Here is a 23,071-nt window from a genome sequence, read left to right as displayed (position 1 = left end):
TCATGCGAGTAAACAATTCTTAATTTTAGATCTTCCGAGTGCTTTTTTTCTGCAAGGCACGGTTCACGTCAGGTAATGCTTGTTGAGATGTAGAAAACTCAAAACTGGTGTTGTATTTTTACAGGACATGGAAAGTTAGCCTCGGCATTCACAAATGTTTCCCGCCCTGCACTCTGACGTTTGCATGATGCGTTGAGCAAAAAACATAGAAACGTGATTGATACGACCAATTTTTGCAGAATTTTAGTTCGGCGCAAAAAACACAAGCACCTAGTGGCTGTCAAGCGGCGACAGTCAAAGCGCGCTAACATTCCTGCCCATCAAAATCAGTGCTGGTATACGCGTGCTGCCGAGGAAGGCGCAATCATCAAGTACAGCTTTTTCTTCTTCCACAAATGTCACAGCCAAAACGCTGAAAACGGTCCACAACGGGTCCACACAAAGGACAAAAAAAACCCCACCATATGATAAAACAAAAGGCGAAAACAACAAAAAAGCAGAGGTCTTGAAGAGCTCTCGCAGACAACTACGGTGCCATCTTGATTAACCATAAATGCTTTCTCAACAGCAACGGTTGAGTAGTTTCAATTTATTTGACTTTTTTCTTTCACAGCACTTAACTAAATGTGACTTCAGTTATTGCCCGTTCTGGAAATAATGTTGTCCTTTTTGTTTGTTTGTTTCTAGCATGGCAGCAATTTAACCCAAAACCGATCAATTGAATTGTTTCAAAATGTCAAACCACCCAAAATGGAGTTTGGCATGTCTTCTGCTGATGATGTCATAGAACATGTTATTCGTGGTGTCACAGAGGCCCGTGTCATCCTTTCTGTTATATGAGGTGTGCGCGCTGGAATTTCTTCTATAAATGAACCTAATGGCCTCACTGACTGATGTTGGCCGTTCATGTTTATATCACGCTCAACATCACAGTGTACCCGGTAAATACAGTATTGCGATGATTAACCATTTGAAACTTCCACACTTATTTGAGCGGTTCCGAGCTGGACACGTGACTGCATGAACCAGTACTCTGAATGTTCTGAACTCCTGTTTACATGCCAATGGCACCGTGGGTGTTGTGCCACAGTGCGGGTGCAGTCAAGTAGGACATTTATTTCTCACAATGTACGGTAATTAATTGCACCCTTATAAAATAAGATAAGAAAACCTTTCTTTGTCTCGCAATGGAGAAATTGGCAATTTACAACAGGTAAATTTGGAGGGAAAAAGTCGAAAAACAAACAAAAGTATTTGCATGCACAAAATAAATTAAAAAATGAACTGCACACAGTACAGAATGCAATATAAAATATAAGAGGGAAGCACTTTAAAACGGCACATGTGAGCTACGGTAGTTTACAGGCTGCAAAAGTGCGTCGCATGCCTCTGTGTCAGGCTGTTGCTCATCATGGCGTGCGTGCGCGGTGACGGGTCGATCGCGTGAGAGTGGTTGATCGAAAAGTCGATCTTCGGTCCAAAAAGTTTGGGCACGCTTGATCTAATGGGAAGGAAGACAGAACTGAAAAATATGTGTGTAAGGCAGCCTCCAAATATTTTAAATGCAAGTTCACCAACTATAGCAGAATTTTCAACATGCTGAATATTGTCCAATGTGCATGCAAATTTAGTAGGATTTTCGGTACAACAGGAAATGAAGCACAGTATGAAAATTAACACAAAAGGCTATTATATTAATTAATATAAAAAATATTATTATATTATAATTAGTGTTGGGGCGGCCCGGTAGTCCAGTGGTTAGCACGTCGGCTTCACAGTGCAGAGGTACCGGGTTCAATTCCAGCTCCGGCCTCCCTGTGTGGAGTTTGCATGTTCTCCCCGGGCCTGCGTGGGTTTTCTCCGGGTGCTCCGGTTTCCTCCCACATTCCAAAAAAAAACATGCATGGCAGGCTGATTGGACGCTCTAAATTGTCCCGAGGTGTGAGTGTGGGCGTGAATGGTTGTTCGACCTCTGTGTGCCCTGCGATTGGCTGGTTACTGATTCGGGGTGTCCCCGCCTACTGCCCGAAGACGGCTGGGATAGGCTCCAGCACCCCCCGCGACCCAAGTGAGGATCAAGCGGTTCGGAAAATGGATGGATGGATGGATAATTAGTGTTTCTTGTTTGTGTATGAGATGTCCTGTTTTGTTGGCGGTGCCTGAATGCATCTTTTGCACATTCGAATACAGTAACGCGGTTACGAGCATCCGGTGGGATCTACATTGCCGTTACAATTTGCCCGTATTAACCAGAATACAATAGTGGGCGTCAATGCCAAAAGGGGAGTCTTATCACCGATAGGGTTTGTGCAATGCTTTCCCATGTGTGGAGTCCGTCGGTTTGTGTTTGCATGTTATTGAGACGAGTATGCTAGCTAATAGTATTGATGAGCCTCATCATGTGTTGTTGGTTTCTTTCTTTTGAATTCGCTGAGGTAACACCGAATATTGGATTCACAGTCAGTCGAACAGACTGACAGAGGAGAATTTTAATTTCAAACTGTACCGTAAGGCAACAGATGACACATCATCCGTGTTTTCCATCTCATTAATCCGGGGTACATATTTTTGCACATGAAAAATCTCACTGCGAATGGATCGGCGCTCGATTATCATTTTTTTCACTGATTAGTGATTAGCTCTAAAATCCTAATCGAGTAAAGCCTAGAATAGAGCATTTCATTGTTCTGACTCTCATTCTATGTAGCTGTCGGAGATAATAAGAAAAAATGGAGCAACTAAGGACAAATCCCTGTGGGAATCTTACATCACAGGTGTCAAACTCAAGGCCGGGGGCTGGATCCGACCCGCGACATCATTTCATGTGACGAACATCATTTCATGTGACCCGCGAGGGCAAATCATTTTTCTTGCAAATTGTCTTCACTTTTCACAATGACATAATACAAGATGTTTTTTTTTTGTGACCAACCCCTCCTTTAAAATAAATTGAAAAATACTCGAACAAACAATTTCCTGGCTTCCTATTTCAAAACTAGTTATCCATAGATAGATAGATAAATAGATCGAGTGTATGTAAGTATCAACGGTGCTTGCCTCTCTGTGGACGCGTCCGCTCACCACGTGACGTGCTGTGTTTACATCCTCTCCGCTCAGCTGTTCTTTCTACCAACACGACAAAACCCCTCGCTCATTTGCACTTACTCCACCGGAGCCTGCTTTCATCACACACAAAATAACAACTCTTAAGACGAGCTGTAAATGTTTCCTGTTGCCTCCATGAACCGCCGCATTGCACCCGGAGACGAGCAGTGACTAAATGCGACACGGCATTGTTGTGAGTATTGTTCCGTTTGTTGACACGCTAACAGGTTTTACGCGTTAAAGTACAACGTTTGGTTATCTTAGCTCGGTGTTTTGTGGTTGTTACATGTGTTATTCGTGGATGAAAAGTCGAAGTGAAAGGGGGTGGGGGTCATCCTCTAAAGCTGCTTTGTGTGTGTTTTGGTGATGGCGCACTCAGGCCCTCCGAGCTAAGGTTAGCTAGCTTGCTACTCCATAATTATCTCATCATATAACTCCAGGTTAGTCCCGACCTTAGCGATCTTTAAATGCCCCTTCGCGTCCTTGTTTTGTCACTGTCTAAAAAATATGAGCTCAGATATACCTCTGGGATAACTGTTATTGCAAATATAGTCATAGTTATTAAATTCTCCGTGGGTGGTTGACACTGAAAGATATATTTATTGCAAACCGGTTGATCTAGTCAGTCGCTGCTTAAAAAAGATTTGGGTTAATCGCATTGCAGAGAACTGGCAGTTGTTGCTGCGTTTCTGCTCAAACGGGGAACAAACCCTGCATGTAAATGCAAAACAGTTTTCTTTTTTTTTTTGTATGTGTCGATTTATGTAACCAACGCCTGGCCCGCCATTCTCTTCGCACAGATGCGCTGAAAGAAACGGAACAGTCTTGATTAAAAAGTGCTCAGTTGTCGACTTGGTGCGACGAACGTTGTTGTTTTGGCTTCGTCGACACACACAGTGTGGAAGAACCGTCGGTGCGATTCGATTGGCCGAGAGGCAGTTGTCTCTTTGGCAACTGCGGTGCGTGATTAACTGGTACACTGATTGGCTAATGAAGGTGTCACTCAAATGAAACCCGGAGCATAAGTAAATTTAAAGCGACAACTTTAACAACATAGACGAAAAGCGCTTACGAGCACATTTCAGAACATCTGCAGAGCTTCTACACCACATTAAAAATCCATAGATTTTTTTGAAAGGCCTCTATTATTTTGGTCACGGCACGCTGATGGCGTTGTTTAACGTGAGAAAAAAACTACCTGTATAAGGATATCAGATTTAACAACATCATTTAGTACAGCTTTAACATGCCATGTAGTCTTCCAAAGGTATAAAATACGGCACTTAACCAACCTGCGCACCGATTAGCTGATGTAGGTGTCACTCCATTGGGTCCGGCAATCATAATCATAAATGTTCTGCGACAAAATAAAGCAAACTGGTTCAGTCATCCCTCGCTTATTGCAGGCGTTACGCTCCAGACCACCGCCATGAAAGATTAATTCTGGAAAGTAGCCACCAAATATTTAATTGTATTATTTATATACATTTTAAAGCCTGCGGTTGTCTGGCAACCAGTTCAGGGTGTCCCTCGCCTCCAGCCCGAAGACGGTTGGGATAGGCTCCAGCAACCCCCCACCCCCCACACCTCCCGCGACCCTAAGCGGATTGGAAAATGGATGGATGAATGGATACATTTTAAAGCTTGATGCATATAATACCAAAAATATGTGTGAAGTGCAGATATTAACATTGTCCCCCTGGAAGTCGCCATCCTTACATTCTACTGTACGTTGGTATCTGTGACGGAATGCCAGTAACTTTAAAAGACAGGGCCTGGCTGTCCACTGGCCAAACGACTCAGTGCAGTGAACCCGTAAAAAGTGAACGGTGATGTTGCAAGGGATGACTGTAAACAAACACCATTTAGAACAGGGGTGCCCAAACTTTTTGGACCGAAGTTCGACTTTTTGTTCAACCAACCTCCCGGGATCGTCCCTTACCGCGCACGCACGCACGCACACACACACACACGCACACAGTGATTATTGTTATTATACATACTCATACTTCTTTACTCTACTTTTACATTTTGTAAAGTTTTTTTGTGAATGAGTTTAAGTGTTGTCAATCTATGTTCTTTTAGGAATTTTTGAAAGCTACTTGTGTGCCATTTGCTTTGCTTCTGAATGGCTAGGACACTCTTGGGAAATCTAGTTTTAATATCTATGATGTTTTACTGGTTTAAACAAAGGATAAAAAGGGGGGAAAGAAGAATGCCATTAGCGGTTGAATTTGTAAATGCTTGTAAGTCTTGCGTCTTGTGTGAAGCACACTGAGTTGCTTTTTGTATGAAATGTGATATTCAAATAAATCTGCCTTGCCTTTCCTTCAGAACAGCTTTGACACACCCTTTATTCCACAAAACATTACAAAATAGTGAAACACAACAAAAACATTTTAGCCGAGGCAGCTGTCACTCTGACAACTCTGTCAGGTGAACAGTGGATGCGCTGATTAGTTGAGTTGGTGTCACTGAGTTGGAACCAGGATTATCTAGTAACCATAGAAACCTAAGATTAACTCGACAAAATGATTGACAAAATAAGGCGAAAACAAACTTTTCTCATCAAAATGGATTGCATGTATCAAAATTACACTGTATGTCCAATATGTGCATGTCCAGTACCTCCAAAGGGAACTTTAAATTTCAGATTTTCCCACAGGAGTACACTCATGCTTAATTATAGAGCTAAATTACAGACATGTGAGGAGGGCTCACTTGGTAATTTAAAATAAACAAACAGGTCTGTACTGCTGTGAGGTGTGTCCACAGGGGAAGTACAGAAATAACAGCAAACGCACTGCACAAACGGCACCTGTGGGCACATTAAGTTGCTCAATAAATGACAATTCGGTTCATCCCGTAAAGAAAAGTGTAATCGTGTCATGAGCTTTTCCCACCTTGTTTTGGTCCGCTAACGGCAATGGAGTACATAGAGAGTATATTTTTTGAGCCCATAGTGTTTTGATTGCACTTACAAGATAAATTCCCAATTTGATACTTTGGTTGTTTCACCGAGGGCTCGTTGTTACCCGCAAAATAAAGTTGTGCACATCGGTGGGAGCAGGACAATTGCAACGACAGGTATCCTTCAGTGCGGTGTCACACTGTTATGATGCCATAAATCATGAAAAATGTCAGCCAAAGAATGGAGGAAAGGTATGTTTTGAGTGCAGTTTGTGTGCATTTGAATCAGCAAGTTAGAATATAAATAATAGGTTCTACCACAGGTCAGTTTTAAAGGTACGGTATTTGTTCAAAAGCCTTTTGTGTTAATTTTCGTACTCTGCTTCATTTCCTGTTGTACCGAAAATCCTACTAAATTTGCATGCACATTGGACAATATTCAGCATGTTGAAAATTCTGCTATAGTTGGTGAACTTGCATTTAAAATATTTGGAGGCTGCCTTATACACATTTTTCAGTTCTGTCTTCCTTCCCATTCGATCAGGGGTGCCCAAACTTTTTGGACCGAAGATCGACTTTTCGATCAACCACTCTCACGCGATCGACCCGTAACCGCGCACGCACGCCATGATGAGCAACAGCCTGACACAGAGGCATGCGACGCACTTTTGCAGCCTGTTAACTACCGTAGCTCACATGTGCCGTTTTAAAGTGCTTCCCTTGGCCCTCTAGATTCCTATTCTTTGGTTAATTGTACACGAAACAAACTCTGAATGAGAATAATGATAGCGATAAAAGTTTAGTGCAACAGCTCCGATTGCAAGCTGCAATTGCAGACTGCTGAGCGCTAACAACTTCCGGTGACGCAGGTCTCGTGCCACCGTAGGTTGAAGTTTGACCTGCTTTGTTTTATTTTATTTTTAAAATACTTTTTGTGAATATGAGACTGATAGGATGATTTGGGTGCAGTGTACATCAACACAAAAAATATATATTACCAACATGCATCAAGACATACAAATGGTTGTTTGTTTTTTTTACACTCCTCACGATCAACTTGGGACCAGTCCGCGATCTACCAGTCGATCGCGATCGACATAATGGGCACCCCTGCATTAGATATTATGTAAAATAATCAATTGTGGCATATTCTGTAGTTTTAAGTAACATTTTAACATTCCCAACTGCCATACAAGTGTTAATAGATGTTAACCCCCAAAAGTAGGGCTACATGATAACACAGTTTTTACAGACTGATACCATTATGGCTACTCAAGTCTTGAGTACTCATTGATACCAAGGAACCAATACCACAAGTACTTTTGAATCATAAAAATTCTATTGAACCAAATAAAAGTCATTTTAAAGATATATATATATATTCCAATACAGTATAGCATTTTTCTGTAAAGCGGCATGGAATGAATGGCAATTTTCTCTTAACCTTTTTCCATTTGTGAATAAAATATCCATTTTGTGGAGCACGCACACAATAGAATGAATGTTTTTAAAATATAGATAAATAAATAGAATGAAACGCAAATACCCAGTGGCAAGAAAAAATACCAATAAAAATGTATGGTTGTACAACTTATTTTCGAGGAATGCATTGAAGTAGAAATAACTAAAACGCGTACAGCAGTGCTGCAGGTAACATTTAGCAATAGCTACCATTTGGCCAGAGTTTTAGCAACACGGGGATAAATAAAGTTTTCTGAATCTGAAACACAAGTTCGTCATTCTGTTCTGAAGGTCACCGTTGAATTCAACTGTGGTGTCTTAGAGCACAGCGGGGCACAGACAAAATGACATACATGACAGAGGAGGAAGAAGGCACAAAGCAGATCTGATGTCATGCATGGTTTGCCGAGCTGTTTATAAAAAAAAGTGAACAAATATAATTGTTAAGAACATTCAACCAACCAAACCTGAATGTTAGGACAACTCACGTCGATTGCGAAACTTGTAGAATGATTGGAGCGCAACGATGCCTGATGCTAATGCTAACGTGCACACGTTTTATCACGTCAATGATTGGCAAGCTATTAACATCTTAGAAAAGTACACGCGCTTCAACTGCCACGATACGACGCGCAGTAGAAGCCCAGCTCGGCAACATTCTATTTAAAGGCAATGCCTGTGCATTGAAAATAAGCCATAAATTGCAACTGGTTGTCATAATTTACCTCTTTGCCAACGCCCAAATTTGTTAAGCATTAATATAAACCTTATATACTTGTAGAAATTGCATCGTATTGGGCATTTAAGAGGACTGGCATGGACACGTTCTGTCAGCAAGGCATGCCATTTTGTTCTTTGTCGTAAAACAGCCACAAGAGGGCGCCTTGCTATCAATGACTGGCATCATTACCTCGATACCTTGAAATAAGGCCGGTGAATTAATCAGTTGTTGCACGTATTGATTGTTCTTCACACTTGCTGTTTTTGCCAACCTCTGCTATTCACACTTGTTGTTTTTGCCAACCTCTGCTTTACTGTGTAGCATCACACACACATGAACACACACAATAAAAGTCATGTGGGTAACTTGCGGTAAATTAGATAAGACTTTTGGATGATCAAACCTGTGGTGTTAAATTGTTGTGAAGAGCGAGGGTTTCCTAAGGATCAGTTTTCGTGATTCACTGTGGCGTGGCCTCTGCAACTCTGCGCTGTCAGACATGACGGCGATTCACATCCAATCCCCTTCTCCGCACAAGGGTTATCTTTTGTTTCCCCACCGCTACGATAACCGTTAACTTTTTTTCTATCCTACAGATACATCTGTCGTTGCAGCTTGAAAGAATAAAACATTTCAATCCTGCTACCGACTAATGTCGCGGTGTTAGAGGATCATGTAAAAAAGAAAGTTGTCGACAACGACGTACCATCGCGTGTTTTGCTCCTTTCTGAACTCTTGTTACGCCAGATGGTGTGGCGATGAGCAATCTGAAAAGCTCTGATGCCTGTCAGTACCTAAAGTTGGTCGCATTTTGTTAACCCCTCCACAAGTGTTTTACATATACAGTTTTTAATAGTAATGCTTCAAATAATAAATCATTCACAATATTATTATTTACTTAGCAGTGATGATATTTCAGCCATTCACAATGCACACACATACACGCACGCCTATTTTTAAATAAAGGCAGGCCCACAAACCCTAAAGTACTACTATTCCATTATCATGGGAAAACTTTTTCAAGAACCAAAATAAAAATTCATGATTAAAAATATCACTCACCACAGCTGCACTTCAACGAGTTCACCGTTTGTATTCCAACGAGTACAACAGTGAGTGCAGTGTCATAGCGTTTGCTGTCATCCACTCATTCATTTTCTGAACCACTTAGCCTCAATATTAGCCATTAGCATAGCCATACCTCAGGTGAACTCACCTGCTTTTGTTTACAATGTCTCTGCAGTGTGCGGCGCCTGCCAAACCTGACAACAATGCACGGAGGTCCCACTCGTCGCGTGCTTTCCGATCCGGGATGTTGAAGGTTCGGTGAAAAGTTGCTAAGACTCGTCAATTTGTACTGACAAGGTTGATAAAGTCCACTCCGTAGTATCCAGAAACAAAGGTAAAAGCACAGTCAAAAAGGAAAAGTCGTCAGTCCGTGTTATGGCAATGTAAAGAGAAAGAACCATGGCACAAATCCGTATCTCCTCTAACAACACATACACGTTAAATCAACATTTGCTGGAACTCAACGACAGCAAAAGCAGTGACGATTAAACATAGTCCAAATATGGTACAGTAGAGGTGTGGCTATCATGAGGGAAGCAAAATAAATACTGATCATGGCCACTGGAGGTATGTGGAGGTTACCGTCATTGAAATCATGGGCGGGAGAATCAACCCCTACCAGCTAAAAGTGTAATGTAACCACTGGTAGATATTAAACATTGTGTCAAATGTATGTCTTTTGTCACAGGGGATATGTAACAATTGAGCATATGAAGAAAAATGTGATGCCTCGCCAAAAGGTTTATAAATGCAAAGATGGCCCAAAAGCATGACTATGCCGTTGCATGCTTTTTACATATTAGAAGCTCCTCCCCTCACGTCGACATAGTTCCTTGGCACTAGGATACCACAGGATGGTGCCAAAACATTACTTTTCCTTTAGACGGGGCTTCATTGACATATTGAGGCTCTTTAGAAGGAGCGCCAGAAGATGGGGGGGAGTGCTCTACACGAAAATGAAAAATCAGGCACTTGCACCAGCATTGTAAGTAAATCCAGCCTAATAGAGTAGCAGCTGTATTAAGACCCCTGTGTGGATTTTCTCCTGTAAGACTGTACTGCAGTGGGGCAAAGGCGCTTTATTTGTACAAGATTGTCTCTGACCTACTTTCTCTTCCTTGGACTTAAAATGACCAAGCAGGGCAGGCAGAAGGAGGGGAAACTTAAAAATACGCAGCGGCCGGCTGATGGCGAGGAAAATGGATGACGATGCTCTGCGATGGAAAATGACCTCAGTACAGTCCTCCTCTCCCGCTATCGAGTCGAGCCTGAATGTGAATTCACGGGCCGAGTCGGACGGAGCGATGCTGAGAAGGCATCAAGGACATTGGAGAGGCGTCTTCCCTCGGGGGCTTTGCCAACGACGCATCTTCGATGAGGGGAAGAGTGGGGCGGTATCAAAGCTGTGTAACACCGTCACTCTGATGTTTACTCCAGGCGGCGTAGTATTACCGTGATTGTGAGGGAAGCACAATGTGAGACGTCTTTCATGAATATTGCGATTGACTTGGAAAGTAAACCCCCACTTATCCACAAAAACAACAAAAAAGAAAAAAACAGGTGTCCCCCCCCCAAAAAAACAGCTACAAAAAAAACATTTTGAAAAAACATTGGGCAAAAAAATCCACAAATAGCAAATAGGTTGAATGAATGAAGAGTTTCATTTGGACATAAGTAGAGCTTTACTTCTATGAATTGTGACATGTTCAGGCATTTACAAAAAAAAAAAATTGTCAAGGGCTATAGCTAACAATTGTTTTGAGAATCAATCTGTCAATTATGGGGTTGATTCATTGATGAATCGGATGCAAAAACATTCGATAACATATTTTGAAAACGGGGGCAAATACTGATCATCATTTCTTGAAGTAAAAGCAGATGTTTGCAAAGGTTTCATTTTGATTCAGTACAAAGACAATCGGTCTGCTCTCATGGGCGACAACAAAAATCAGGGAAACATTGATCGGTTATCAAAAATAATTGATTATTTTGACAACTTAATTAATGTCAGATCTGCCCAGAACCACATAAATGAAAACAAATAAACAGTACTCACACCTCTTGATACACTCCTACATTTCCCGTGTGTCCTTTTCAACATGCCTGTCATAAGAAGTACATCTTATTTAAGCCTGCACCTACTCCAGTATTCACCAATGGCCAAGAATGACCGATTCATTGACAATTGATCAATACATTGTTGCAACTCTATTTTGGTCAGTTACTCACAGGTTTTCCCAGCAAACTTTTTGTTACCTGTCTGCGATTTACCTGTCATGAGACAGAAAGGCTCCGGTTGAGAATCACTGTACTAGACAAAGAGGTGACATCGAATCGCAAAGCTTTTATTTCGCAGCGGCCATCAAATGTGGGCGTATCGCGGCGTCAAAGTTCGATCATCATTTGATCTGGTTACTGTGCTTAATACAATTTGCCTCAGGTCACTCGCTGCCCGGAGATGACTTTAGCGTGAGGAGACAAATCAGCTGGATCTTTTTCGGGGGCCCAAAGCAGTTTTTGTCGGCATGGGTGGAGCGGTGAGCGCCGGGGAGGACAATGACGACCTCATCGACAACCTGAAGGAGGCGCAGTACATTCGCACGGAGAGAGTGGAGCAGGCTTTTCGCGCCATCGACCGCGGCGACTACTACCTGGACGGCTATCGGGACAGCGCCTACAAAGATTTGGCGTGGAAACACGGCAACATCCACCTGTCGGCACCGTGCATTTACTCCGAGGTGATGGAGGCACTCAAGCTGCAGCCGGGACTTTCCTTCCTCAACCTGGGCAGCGGGACAGGCTACCTGAGCACCATGGTGGGACTCATCATCGGTAAGCTTGGCAAACGGCATGGGGAAAAAAAAAAATCTTTCCTTGGAAATAGAACACAGATTGATCAGGATTCATGTTAGCTGCAATAGAATCAAATCTATTTTGCAAAAAATGACGATAAACATTTGAATCCGTTTATTTATTGTCTTTCATTGTCATGTGTGGCGATTTTCCACACTAAAAGGTGCACTGGATTATGAGGCGCACCTTCAATGAATGGCCTATTTTGTCTTTTTTTTTTCATATATTGGGTGCACCGCATTATAAGATGCAATCTACAATGCCTCCACTAGATGGAGCTATGCTGAAGGAAACTCCAACAGAACGATCAGATGTCAGTAAAACTTATTTAATAAAGCAGCGACACGGTTCACTTCACCAACAGCAAGTTATAACACTGACTCGTTAACGTTAACTCTCTTGCCGCTGCTCTGTTTCCGTGTTCAACTGCAAAATCGCCTTAAGTTTGAACTCTGCGTTGTCAGCCATTTTGGGGTGGAAATATTACCGTAATGACCATACACAAGGCGCATCGGATTTTATGGCGCGCTGTGAGCTTTTAAGAAAATGGAAGGCTTTTAGTGCGGAAAATACGGTACAGTTTGTTGCTCCTGCAGGTCCATTTGGTGTGAACCACGGTGTGGAGCTCCACAAGGATGTGGTGGAATACGCCAGGGACAAACTGGACAGTTTCATCAAGACCAGCGACAGCTTCGATAAGTGAGTGTTGGATTAATACAATGTTGTTAGGGGTGTCATGCAAAACGATTTCAATCGGAAAATCGGTTTTCATTTAAAAGGTGAGTCGTGCATACTGGACCGGCCATTCCCAAAGCCCGTGGCGAAGCATTTTAAAGTTAGGGTTAAGGGAAAAGATCCAATTTCAGCACTTTTGGTCCTAAAATGATTTTTTTTCAAACGTTTTTTTTTTTAGTTACAAATAGCTGTCTTTGTTCAACTATGTATACAAGTGTATCACACCAGGCTGATGACTTGACATAAAACACAAAACTCAAGCAACTCACTTATTGTTTCAACTTTGTGAATCGCTCTTTCGAGGGCTTCAAAATACTGAAACACCAACACAATTTTCAAAGACTTGTCATCTGAAGAAATTTTGCAAATTTTAAAAGTAACTCGCTAGTGCCCCCTCCCAAAGTGAGGGGGGAAAAAACCTGACCCGGGACTCTGGAAAAGTCTCAAGAACAGATTGCCTGAAAGCTCACAGGAAGCCGTACATTATAGCGGAAGGGAGGCGTTTTTAGTGGGTTGTTCTTGATGGAATGCCTCCTAGTTTGTTGTTTTTCTTACCGCAGATATTATGGTAATTTATTCTTTTTTTCCACTGTGTTCCCATTCGTTGTGCTTTCTATACTTGTGGCGGCATAACAGCCTTATAGGGCTCACCATAATTTGGCTTCGTCATTTTGTATGTTTCCATCTGATGTGATGTAACCCCCTCCACTCTCCCCGCAGGTTTGAATTCTGCGAGCCTGTCTTTGTTGTGGGAGATTGCCTGGAAATCTCCACAGACAGCCACCAGTATGATCGCATTTACTGCGGGGCCGGCGTGCAGAAAGTTCATGAATATTACATGAAAGTCCTGCTCAAAGTCGGGGGCATCCTGGTGCTGCCTATCGAGGATCAGGTGACACTCGCAGACTCCTTTTGCTGCATTTGAAGACTAGCACGTGTATCAATGTTTCATGGCTTGTTGTGGAGCCCCCTTAAGAGGGGTGTCTGCTCTATTTTCGGATGCTTACAGACAAGGGCATGTATTGGTCTTCAAGGTCAAGTCTGAAGTAATCATGGCCAACCGTCTTTTGAGTAACACTTAGAGCTAAAACTATTTCAAGCATACTTTAGTTCATTTTTTTGGGGGGGGGGGTTGTTTGCTTTTTTTTAGTTAACAATGAAAATGCTTTTGTTCAACAATCTCCAGCAAGTGATGTCATTTACAGAATGTCGAGTCGCCAGTTAGCCATTGGACTGCATTGTTCATTGCCCCGTTAACTGCTCTCTGCCATTGTTATGGAGTTATTCGGCAAAATGCCTCTGCGCTGTGTGGCGATGCGCGTGGCCAAAAGAAAAGAATAGGGCACATAAATGGACCAGAAAATTGGAACGATGGTTTGTTCTCGCAAAGCGAATGAATTTCACGCTGCTGTCGACGAGCATGCTTGTATGCAGCGATGGCTGTTTGAAAGTGCTCTGTAAATACAGTTGAGTTGAGTTACAAGCACTTCGAAGACTCGTTTTCCCAACTGGATTTGCAAAAAAAAGACAGATATGCTAACCAATGACTAACTCTAGATGTTGTGAATGAAAACATTTGATTCCAAGTAATATACGTTGACAATAAAGTTGTATTGAATTCAATTCAATACGTTTACGGGGTTATAATCCTGTGCAAAAACATTCAAACTATCTTAGTGCATGGATGAAATCCTCTGTAATGGTTTACAACTAACAACGCTGCCAATATAACGTGCAGAGTGGCCGACAATGCAGCTGAACTATCTTAGCGATGACAATGTAGGACACCAACACACTACAACGTGTGCTCTCGGTGCTCGTGGGAATACGACGACGAAGTACGTAATCCCATCGCGCGCAATTTACAGCACGGCACAGCCTTGAATTCTAAACAATAGCGCTAGGCTAATAACCGCAGCCTATATAATTTAGCGTTCTTCCAATCCCGGTGGGTCCCATCTCCACTCCATGTACGGCCATTCGGGCATAACATTTTCCTCCAACTCTTCAGAAACCGGGATCCCCTGAGATAGGTTTGAAACGTTGCCTTTCCGAATCGATTTCTGACTGGCTTTGTACACTTTCCATAGAGAGCCCCCGTTATTGTTGTCTTAAAGTGACCTCTCACTTCTGGGCTTGTCACTCTTCAAGAAGAAATACATTTTTTTACCTGCTTTATTTAATGTGTTTCGTTGATTTACTTGTGATATAAAAATGTGGCATTTCTTTGTGTGCGGCATTTGTCCGAAGTGGATACATCTGAAACTAAGTGGGGACTGGCATCTATTCGAGAGTGGTGTTAATAATTGGGGTATGGCACATGTATAAGGGAGGCGTTTATTTATCAGCAGCAGTTGAAACACCTGCCGTCTAAATGAGGCACAGCAGGTATTTGAAGGAGCCTTTTAGTTGTCTTAAAAGATATTTACCTGTCAGCTGATTAGGGCATGGCGTCTCACTAAGGGAGGTGTTTATCTTAAGTGGATTGATTTACCTGCCAACTAACTAGCAGTGTTCTTTGTTTGATGGAGGCATTTAGTTATCTTAAAGGCTGAACACTCGAACCAACTGGGGGGCGGGGGGGAGTGTCTGTTTGACGGAGGTGTTTCATAGTCGGAAGTGGAGGAATTCATTTGCGGATATTCCGACTACGTTGTAATTTGGGCACAGAGTGTATCATCATTTGAAGAAATAAAAGCATTATTACACTCCCTCCTCTTTGGTGCCCATTATAATCGATGAAGAGGACATCTGGCAAAATGCTTTAATGGACCCGCTCTTCGTTATTACGCCCGCCTCAACTGGATTTAACATTTCCAACCATGCATGACAATGGTGTGCGCTTTAATTGTACCTTGATAGCGTTTAAATATACCCCTCCTATTTGCAAGTATTTTTGTCTGTGTGCAATAACAGTGCAACCGACACTTGATTGCCTCCTTCACCTTGAATCGAATCTAATAAGATCAGGTACGAGAGCTGGCATAAGAGCGCTACATTGGAAAGAAAAAAAAAATCAATATTATAAAGGCCTACTTTACAGCACGGGTGTCAAAGTCAAAGCCCGGGGGCCAGATCTGGCCCGCCACATCATTTTATGTGGCCCGCGAAAGCAATGCAAGCATGTCAACTAACATCATGCTTGCTAAAGTCTGAACCAAAATGTCAAATTGTTGTATATAATGTCATAAATTCAATGTTTGAACAATCCATTATTCCATTATTCTTGACTTCTGATGTGAAAACTAGTTAGCCATCTATTTGTTGCTCGCTGTAAATGTAATATGTGGAGGTCGTTGAACATTTATATGGTTTCACAAAATTCACAGTCATAACGGCCCTCCAAGGGAAACCGTAAGTACAATGTGGCTCGCGACAAAAATGAATTTGACACCCCTGCTTTACAGGGAAAAATGTTATATTTAGTGAAATGTGTACATGTAATGTAACAAAAAGTTGTGTGCGCGTGTGTTTCTGCCCTACGTCCCCCACAGCTGACCCAAATCACCAGGACGGGCCAGTGCACGTGGGACAGCAAAAACATCTTGGCTGTGTCCTTTGCGCCGCTGGTCCAGCAGAGCAGAGCTGACGGTGACAAGTCAGACAGTGTCCAGTTGCGTGAGTTCCTCCCACATGCCTTTTGAGTTCAAATGTGCAGAGATCACATGTGCCCAATGCAGTGTACAAGGTTACCTCAATGAAAGCTGCCGTGTTCAACAGAGCTGCTTCAGAGTTGGTTACAGTTACACTGTCTGATTCGGGAAGACTTTTATTTGTCTTGTATGGCTGATGCACCTCTGCCAACCAATTGGGGCATTGACTCTATTTGAGGGAGGCATTTATTTTTTTCTGAAGCAAACAACGTACCGTATTTTCCGCACTATAAGGCGCACCGAAAAGTCTTCAATTTTCTTAAAAGCTCACGGCGCACCTTGTGTATGGTCATTACGGAAATATGTCGACCCCAAGATTGCTCCTTCCGGGAGAGATGCTTACAATGTTATAACTTGCCATATATAACTGTGTCGCTGCTTTATTAAATAGGTTTTTGTTGCAGCTCTGAAAAAAGGAGAGCTGTGGTGTTGTTTTTTTAAAACGCACACTTTATGAATGTTTATCGCAGTCTCAACAAATACAGTTGTCTGTCCGTCTCCGTGCCTTCTCTTCTTCCGTTGACTTGAGAGGCGTTCATGACTGCCTCGGAAAAACATAAATTAACGATTCCTTCATTGAAACTACGAAAATGTAAAATAATGCATCAAAACAGAAAATCAAGCGAGGAAATCACAAAATTAATTCTATCGCCCCCCCCCCCCTACTGAATTCATTTTGTGAGTTCCTTGTTTGTGAATACAGGACACAACAAAGGAATAAATAACAAACACTTCTGAGACAGTCCAGTCTCCGACAATTTACTGACATCTGATCGTTCTGTTGCAGCTACGCTCAAGGAAATGCCAAAATTAATTCTGTTGGGGGGGGCTATAGAATTTATTTTGTGATTTTTCTGTTGTGATGCATTACTGTATTTTCAATTTTCGTAGTTTCATTCAAGTAATCGTTCATTTACATTTTTTTGGAGGCGGTCATGAACGCTTTTCTAGTCAAATGAAGGGCTGTAGCTCCATGTCGTAGATGCATTGTAGATTGCGCCTTATAGTCCAGTGCGTGCAATATATGATTTTTTTTTTTTTTTAAATAGCCCCGAAGGTGCGCCTAATAATCCAGTGCGGCTTTTAGTGCGGAAAATATGGCCCACTAAGTGGCGCAGGGCGTCTATTTGGGAGAAGTGTTCATTTAACTAAAGAATGTATAACTAATTGGGATGATACAGGAATGTAAGGGAGGTGTTTATTTGAGTTGCCAAATAATTGCAGCATTTGAGGGAGGTATTTATCCGTCTCAATTGCACATAATTGGGGCACAGCATTTATTTTTGGGTGGTGTCCCGATGTCATAAGAGGTTGACATTTATGCAAACTAATTGTGACTTGGAGCAAGATGTTTCTTTGTCCTATACACAGTCTTTTTCGGGGAGGCCTTGATTTGTCTTGAGCGGACGATGTGCCCAAGCAGCTTATTGGTGCACGGCGTCTGTTTGAGGGGGAGGCATTGATTAGTGGCATAATCGAAGCTCGGTAGCGACCGTCACAGCTGACACGGTACCACGGAACAGTTACAGCGTACAAGAATAACCTTGAGCCACGAACCACATGCTTCTTCACCAAATCTCAACATCCTTTTTTGCAGCCTGACCCGGTCAAGACACAATACGCGTGTTTGTGTTTGCGTGTTTCCCTCTCCGTCCTCAGCCCCCGTGACCGTGCGCACCCTCCAGGACCTGTGCCGCATCTACATCCGCCGCACCCTCCGCGAGTTGGCGGGCGGCGGCGAGGACGACGGCCAGGCCAGGCGGGCGGGGGCGCAACGGGCGCCGCAGAAACGCAAGCGGCGGCACTGCCGGCGGCGCCGCATCAACACGTACGTCTTCGTGGGCAACCAGCTCATCCCGCAGATGGTGGAAAGCGAGGAGGAGCACGGCGACGAGGAGCACAAGGACGGCGAGGCCAACGCCGAGGAGGAAGAGGAGGAGGACAAGGAGGAGAGGGACCTCGGCGACGTGGAGATCCTCAAGCAGGCCAACATCTTTAGAGACCAGATCATGGCTCTCCCCCTGCCCGAGTCCCTCAAGGAATATTTACTGTACTACAGGAAGAAGTGACTGAGGTGCACACGTAGCATTATTTCCGCACCATCTTGATGGCAGAACTCAGCATCACAGATCACACTGGATAATAATGTTGACATTGTTATTTGTATATGTTGCTTTCCTTTTGATTAGATTTTTTTTTCTTTTTAACGTACACACCATGAAAGTGAGAATTTCAAATTCGGTGTACACCGGAACCTCCAAATTGGAACACGATCCCCTTTGAGAGTGGTTTTCAACAAAACTATTCTTCCCATTATTGTTTATTAATCGGTCACCATTGTAATGGCCTGTAACTGGACACGCAGTGTCGCATTAACGTTGTTGAAAAATGTAAGCGTAAACTCTGTTATTAAACGCATGTATTCAACCACGAGTCGCGGGTTGGCCACCCCCGATGTAGAGTTTGCATGTTCTCCGTTTGTGGGTACTCTGACTTCCTCCCGCGTTCTAAAAACATGAATTTTAGGTTGATCCATGCTAGATAAGCTGATGCCGAAGGAAGGACTCGAGTTTTTTTTATAGAAACTGATGAAAAAGTTACAAACTAAATTTTTTTTTTTCGTTTGGAAATTGTAGGTCAGTTTACTTTCTGACATCATACATAGTCACCTTTTTGTTTTTGTCTTGCACGTAACAAATATCTAAAAAAACACGTCCTCCAAACTCATAAAACCTAAAGTCAAGCAAAGCATTTTCCCCCTAAATTAAAACGATTAAAAACCATCAAGCTCTGAAAACTAATTAGAATGAACTGAATTTAATAAACTCAACTAACCATCATGAAAAATCCAAAACAATTGCGGTGCCCTTGAGCAAGACGCCAATCCATCACCCCATCTCGAAAGTTGCAGCGGTGTTTGGCGTCAGAATAGTTTCTGAATTACTCTCACAGAGTGTCATTTGAGAGTTTTGTTTAGTATCTCTGAAAATTTTGAGAATGGAATTGGAAATACGGTTGGACTGATTAATCGGCAGGCCGATTTAATCGTCTGATATTAGCGTGTTTCAATTTGGCAAAAATCCCCAATTTATTTATTTAGCCCGCATGAATAAATTACAACATAAGAAATTTAAACACATTCAAACAAAGCTACAAATACAAAACAGTCAAATGTTCTGCCAGTAATTCATATCTTTATTGTCAAACATTTTAAGGGAACAAGAATGAAATTATTTTACTCATACATAGTTTTTGACGAATTCATTGTCAGAATTTTTGTCTGCCAGTTACCAGAATATCCAAAAATTCAGATTGGAAATAAAGCTGTATGAAAAATCCCTGTCATAAAACCACGCTCAACCGTACGAGCAATGGTTCAGCGGCTAATGTTTTTTTTTTTTTTAAATCATTGAAGGATCCACTTGGTGAAATGAACCGTGCTGCACAATTCATCTTCATCATTGTTTTGGCAGTAAATAGCATTTCCTGTTGATCAGTGTTGCATCACAACACCAAAAAGCCAAAGAAAAAGCATCCTTTTGATGCTCACTAATATAAATTTTCGTGAACTTCAAATTGTCCCACTCTTGTGACGTTCTACTTTGGAGGTTCTCCTGTATCGGAATGATTATTTATGCCTAAAGGATTGTTTCATAATCATTCATGAGATGAGACCTGATGGGTTTTTCTACCTAGGAGGTCTCATAACCTTTTTTTACTTGGGGGACACCTTTTAGCACAACCTTTTCTAATAGGAACGCTGACTTGGCGCGATGTTGTATTTGTTGGAGCCGGAGGAGCCGAGGCCCTTCCGTGAAATGTTACCGATGCATGATCGCACTCTTACATCGAGTCATTCATGCCAATCAATCGAGACGAATCTGGAGCGATTGATTTTTTTTCTTTTGTATGAAAAGCAATGCAAATTTCAAAGCCTTTTTGTATAACAAAGCACCTTAATGTGGTTTGAGGTGAGAGGGTGTTTGGGTGGGTGGGGTTGATTTTTACTGCAGACTTATAAATTCTGAAATGTTCTGATCAAAGTATGATCGGTCTGCACCACTTGTATAGTGATGGTGTTTTTTTAAGTGCCAACGTCACATGGAGGAGATGACATTCCACTTTTTTTTTTTTTTGGTCACGTGTTCTCTGGACTTTACCTTTGTCTTACCTTGAATGCATCATTTAGTGTTTATAAAAAAAAAAAAAGCTGAAATGAAAAAGATACATAAGGTAAGGACACATATATGGATATAGTCTATACAGTTTAGTTTGGGGTTTGTCGTAGCACCTTCTTGCTGTACTGTAACTTGACACTGGCAACTCTGTTCACCAAAATTCCACTGCTGTCTGTTCAATAGATGAATATATACAATAGTCTTCATTGATGGCAAAATGTGAAAACAAATCGCTGATTATTGTTAGTTATTTGTGCGGGTGTGTGTGCGGGTGTGCTAATGAGCTGACTTTTCCCCCTGCCTGTGTTTTACTTTACATTAATCGGAAAACTTTTCAAGTGAGCAATAATTTCTCATTACCCATGTTTGATTGGCACTGTGGCGTTAAAACTCTCATGCCCCATCATTTAAGACAAAACCAGAACCTCCAAAGCCCAACACAATCCAAACTGCAACGCTGGCTGACTTAACCGCCGTATGATCAAACCAATATCAAGTTCAACCACCCACATAAGTCGGAGGGAACGGGAAAGTGCCATCCTGTCACCTAGTGTTGCTGGAACAAATACTGCTGAACAGGGAAACCTTACATATTTGCGGCTGGGCATTTGCAAATTCATAACCGCGTATTTTCATTTTTGGGAGCCTCTGCTCCGTTGCCTGTTGAAAAATTCACCAATTTTACATTTTTGTTCATGGCAAAAGCAATACAGGTGTTGCTTTACCGCCATCTTGTGGCATCTCTGTGACAGGAAACTGGGTTAAACCGAGCCGAGGAGCTTTATTTGGAGAAAAGTAGTGCTTTTCTGCTATCTTGTGGCATCCCGGTGCCCTGGAACAAGGTTGAACTGAGTTTAGGAGCTTCATTTAGATGAAAACGTGGGAGTTGCCGCCATCCTGTGGCCTCCTGGTGTTAGGGTACTATGTCGAAGTGAGTTGAGGAGCTTCAGTTACACAAAAAAGCAGTGCTTTGTGGCCCTTTTATGTCATCTATAACCAATTGAACAATATTTTATCTTTTTAAATATTCACTCGTGATATCTAAAGTAAAACAAAAATGCAGTGATATGATTCTCACTTTGAAAATAGCTGATATTGTAGAGTGATGCTGTCTCCTAGTGTTGTTTTGTTGATATTGCTGGTATGAATGCATACGTTGAAGATTTCAATAAATTGGAGTCAACCACGACCATTTTATGGACATTGCAAGTGTTATAATGGTGTTTTATGGCGATTACTGCAAATAATAACACTGTATAATGATACTTGAACTACTCACACTGAGAAGATGCCTTTGATACTCAACATGGTCACTGCTTGGCGTCATCTCAAAATCGGGCCCAAGCCCTGCCAAGAATAGTGAAAAACGACGAGTAATTTGACATTGGTTTTCCTTGTCTTTATTAATAGTTTAAATCAAAAATATGCCCCGAAGCACTTTTAATGTCCTCTTCAACTCATATGACTTGAGAATGAATCGTGTCCAGATGATTTTTTGCTTTGTAAGTGCGTGAAAATGCAGTGTCGACTCTCCAACCCTTCCACTGACAACTCAGGCTAAATAAGGAATTTAGACATACAGTACACAAACTTGTTTCTCGTTCAAGATGTGTCACTTCAATATAGATTTTTGACACCACTCGCACTACTTTCCTATTCATCTTGTGGAATTTCAGAGCCTTTCAGAATGAACTCTATTCCCCAACCCCTCAAAAAAAAAAAAAAAAAAACGCAAAATGGTCGGGAACGTGATTTTGTGAATAGTGAACTGTGAATAAATGGGGGATTATTGCACATGTAATTGATAGGGAATTAATTCTCATCCCATATTCCGCTGAGCAACCTTAGGTGTTATTTCCATCATGTTAACTCTTTGAGATCATTTTTACCCTTACACAAAAGAAAAGCAAAAAAGACTTGTGGACTCAATGTGATGTCTTGCATGATGATGCTTTGATGTTCAGAGGCCAATTTTTCAATACGTTCAACTTTGGAGGTTCTGCAGAGACAAAAATTGAGGTTTGGATGCAGAGCCAAAATGCATCCATTTCTGGAGTGTGATTGCGTGCTGTTCTTTTTGAAAATGTGTTGTTTCTCTTTGGAAGTTTGGCATCAGAATAAAGGCCACAATCGCAATCGGCTGCCCCCGCTTGTCACTTGAACTGTGGCGTTTCATATGGCATCTGAGTGGAGAGAATTGAGGAGGACGGTAAAGATGCTGAACCGGTGCCCTCAGTGCAACACACTACAGACAGCCACGTGGCGTAAGTGTTCACACAATCCAAGACAAAGAAGCTACAAAAGTGCATTTGCCACTGAATGTTGTGATGACGTCATTAGGGTTACTTGCATTTTTCTAATCAATCTGAATAATAACAGACTCGAGT

General features: G+C 42.0%; 1 protein-coding gene across 1 annotated transcript; it reads left to right on the top strand.

Annotated features, from left to right (window-relative positions):
* Positions 1-3,032: 3,032 nt before the first annotated feature.
* On the top strand, positions 3,033-22,820 carry pcmtd1 (protein-L-isoaspartate (D-aspartate) O-methyltransferase domain containing 1). The gene is made up of 6 exons (XM_086128314.1): positions 3,033-3,298; positions 11,706-12,097; positions 12,715-12,817; positions 13,574-13,745; positions 16,348-16,471; positions 18,166-22,820. Exons 2-6 carry the CDS (start codon positions 11,791-11,793, stop codon positions 18,573-18,575), a joined length of 1,116 nt encoding a protein of 371 aa, XP_085984440.1. The 5' UTR covers positions 3,033-3,298; positions 11,706-11,790; the 3' UTR covers positions 18,576-22,820.
* The last annotated feature ends 251 nt before the right edge of the window (positions 22,821-23,071 follow it).

Source organism: Hippocampus guttulatus, chromosome 14 (assembly GCF_054856545.1).
Source record: "Hippocampus guttulatus isolate MCC_2025c chromosome 14, RoL_Hgut_1.0, whole genome shotgun sequence".
Taxonomy (NCBI): domain Eukaryota; kingdom Metazoa; phylum Chordata; class Actinopteri; order Syngnathiformes; family Syngnathidae; genus Hippocampus; species Hippocampus guttulatus.
Note: the sequence above shows the minus strand (reverse complement) of the source record. Positions and strands in the feature narration are given on the sequence as shown.

Bases quoted from the DNA above. Each gene is read 5' to 3' on its own strand.
- pcmtd1 (XM_086128314.1), top strand. From the start codon at position 11,791: ATGGGTGGAGCGGTGAGCGCCGGGGAGGACAATGACGACCTCATCGAC. The intron at 13,746-16,347 runs GTGACACTCGCA...CGTCCCCCACAG, and splicing joins TGCTGCCTATCGAGGATCAG to CTGACCCAAATCACCAGGAC. The intron at 16,472-18,165 runs GTGAGTTCCTCC...CTCCGTCCTCAG, and splicing joins GTCAGACAGTGTCCAGTTGC to CCCCCGTGACCGTGCGCACC.